The sequence below is a fragment of the Durio zibethinus genome, chromosome 5 (genome assembly GCF_047325235.1).
Source record: "Durio zibethinus cultivar Kanyao isolate XHJ-2024 chromosome 5, ASM4732523v1, whole genome shotgun sequence".
NCBI lineage: Eukaryota > Viridiplantae > Streptophyta > Magnoliopsida > Malvales > Malvaceae > Durio > Durio zibethinus.
The window spans coordinates 7,108,904-7,112,040 of record NC_143166.1 but is presented as its reverse complement, the minus strand read 5'-3'; the positions used below and the strand labels follow the sequence as shown (position 1 = coordinate 7,112,040).

The following is a 3,137-nucleotide window of genomic DNA, read 5'->3' as shown; positions in this document are numbered from 1 at the left end:
TTGGATTTAAATTATCGACATTCATTGACCAAATCAAATTCAGGAGAAATTTTCAGAATCGAATCAACTGTATCAATCCACTGAATTATTACAGTCATAAGAAAATAAACTATTTCACCACTTATCAGTTTACTCCGTACTATTTTTTTTATCTCATTCCTTGTAGCATTCATTTTTTTCTCCTTTCGCCATACCACTTTCATCTTCCTTCCTGTAGCATTCATCTTCACAATGGGTAGAAACGAAAAAAAAAGAAAGTATGGATAGATTATAAGCAAAATTGCCAATAAATCCAAAGAATAACCAACTTGCCTCTCTTTGTACTGGCTTCATTACCAACAAGCCAATCTAAAAAAGGTAGAGGTAGCATGATATCAGAACAAACAAATCAATATCAGGTATTTGTTTAAATTCTTTCAAATAAAATATGAAAATGTCAGGTCAGATAACTACCATAATATACCAATCATAGCACTTTTTTGGGTTCTCCAACCTTTGTACAACTCAAATGTGAGTTCATCGCGGACTAGTACCACAAGTTTGCATCCTCTTCCTTTCAAAATCCAGCTGAAAAAGAAAATTAACATAAATAAATGTTATAATAATCATATTCTCAGAAAAAAAAGACATGCGAGATCCTTTTGAGCGTATTACCACTTTCTTCACCCGTTCATTGGCTGCAGGAGTTCCTCCACTAACAGACTCGGGGAGATATGGACTGCTTACACGCACGTCATTCATTACAACAATGACAGTTTTGTCCCAATGCACAGGAAGCCTGATCATATGCATTGGTGTTAATGTAAAAATTGTAAGGTTTCAACATAATTGTTCTGAGCAATACCCTAACAAACTTCAAGGAAGCCCATAGAAACAAAAATTAGTCCCCCAGATATTCAGTCCATAAGCAAAGATCCAGAACGAATCTTAAATGCAGCAATTTTGGGAGAATGAAAGGGGGAAAAAATCAGATACCTCTAAACCCAGGTCATTTTAACTCATTATTGAGGAAAAAAAAAAGAACAAAAGCAGATCTTACACAATCCTAGCTCATTTAGAATTAGATATACTGATGGTTTTGTAATTATCAAAGGTTGGCTTTTGGGTTTGTCAATTTCATGCATTGTGATTATGGCAAGATCTCAAAACCTATTCATGCATCCTGATGCTCTTCACCTACCCCAGGCTCCCAATCCCTCCTCTATTTCTCTCTTATGCCTTCCTCCCCAACCCTCCCCCAACAATCCCAGCCCTGTCCCCCTTTTGTTTTTCACTTTCTTCCTTTATTTTCTTTTTTCCTATTTACAACAAAAGCCATTTGAAAATGTCTTCCCTTTACCTAAGCAATAATAACAATGGCCCCAAATTAGCTAAGTTGCACTAAACAATTATAATAATTTTAGTACAATCTCAGTTATTCATCAACTAGAGGCATCTTAATAACATTCAAAACATTACTAAAACCCTAAAAGTACAAAGCCTTATTTAACTATTGCTGTTTCCTTTATGCATTTAGATGTCAAATACAAAATCCCTCTCTAGTTACGGTAATGAACTGTGAAGTCACTACATCATAATCTATTAGCATTCATCTCTTCTTCAAGGTACTTAACACAATACTTTCTGTCAGAATAAAATTTATTGTTTATGCAAGTGAATACTATGGCAGATTATCACATAGTAAGTTCTACAATCCTGCATTAAAAAGCCTTCATCTTGCTTTTATTCTCACTTGAAATTGGTTCTCTTTCTACACTCCTGTCCCACAAATTTGACCATTTTTCCGTCTCCCCGCTCATTCCAACCTTCATCTTTAACAGGATAACCTTTATCCCTAACAAGTAGCCAGTGTTATGCTTTCAAGATGTTCAAAAAATGTAAGATACATTCCCAAGACAGTAGAGTCAATTTCCTATCCGCATACTTATGAAAAAAAAAAAAAAAAACTATAATAAAAACAATAATCCCTTAAAAGTTTCGCCAAAGTAGGCGAGTTTGCTCTTAAATTCAAAACCTAGACATAGATAAGATAATACAATTACTGATTACTGGGGAAAGAAAAGAAGAAATGAACATACGTTTTAGACAAAGCATCAAAAAGAATCTGTGCCTCACTGGTAACACCAACTCCAAACCTCTCAGAATCGGCATCTGCTTGCCTGCAAGCAAAAAAAAAAAACTTAAAAAAAAGAAAAAAACTATCACCTCAACGAAATTCGATAAGACAAAAATCCTAGATATCCTGTTTTTAGAGAAATTAATTATAAAATCAATTACCTAAGAGCAGATTCTTCCCTTGCTTGAAGACTAGTAAGGTCTAAAAAACATTTGTTGACATCAAGTGGATCTTCACCTTGACGCAATAAAGAGAACTCCTTAATGTAATTAGCCTTCAGCAGCCGAATGTTCCATCTGGGACCTGATTTCTCTTTAAGTACGAGGATGTTGGAAAGGGTGTCGAAACTGATGATTTGGGCTTCGAATTCGTCACCCAAAGTTGTCTTGATTGAAAGGAAGCAACCCACTGCGAATTCCTCACCTTCCATCACTTGTTTAAAGCTGGCTTCACTCTTTTTCTTCTATTTATTATGATTTTTCTTGTGAATTTTCTTTTAGAAGACCAAGTCTACAATGGCAGGTGGGGCGAAATTCTATTAATTGGATTTGGGCCGTTTACATTTATCAACCCATTTCCTTTCTTCCTTTTTTTTTTTTTTAATCTGAAATAACTAAGACAAAAACGTTGGTATAAGACACCAAACATGGTACTTAATATATTTACATGAAAAAATGAATTAATTTTCACATTATTTAATATTCGCACTAATCAATACTAATTCGAAGGAGTATGGTTTACAAACAAACGCTAACTAAATATCCAATGAGAGATCTGAAAAATAAATATTTGTCATGTTAAAGGCACTAAACAAGAAATGTTAAGTAGTGCTAATAATGAAACACACACACACATATATATATATATATATATCTTAGGTTTAAAATTATAAAAACTTTAATTTGACTAAAGCGATTGTAGAACTTTGTTCTTATAAAAAAAAAAAGAAAAACACACACACACACATATATATATATATATATAAATTATCTCATTTATTGTTTGTAAAATTCTTAAATTC

The 3,137-nt window shown here is 33.3% G+C and overlaps 1 protein-coding gene across 6 annotated transcripts; it reads right to left on the bottom strand.

The window, feature by feature from the left end:
- On the bottom strand, positions 1-2,622 carry LOC111282155 (uncharacterized). Of its 6 annotated transcripts, XR_016342142.1 has the most exons (6): positions 2,278-2,617; positions 2,079-2,159; positions 655-778; positions 454-567; positions 309-348; positions 1-207 (listed from the first exon to the last, which is right to left on the bottom strand). XR_016342142.1 is itself a non-coding variant. In XM_089760793.1 (5 exons), coding segments are annotated over exons 1-4 (465 nt in total). In that variant the 5' UTR covers positions 2,547-2,617; the 3' UTR covers positions 1-207; positions 309-347. The 6 variants fall into 6 exon arrangements, 4 of the variants coding, with proteins under 4 accessions (XP_089616919.1, XP_089616917.1, XP_022725866.2 ...); XR_016342141.1 differs by having other exon boundaries at positions 1-348; XM_089760793.1 differs by lacking the exon at positions 655-778.
- Positions 2,623-3,137: the final 515 nt, after the last annotated feature.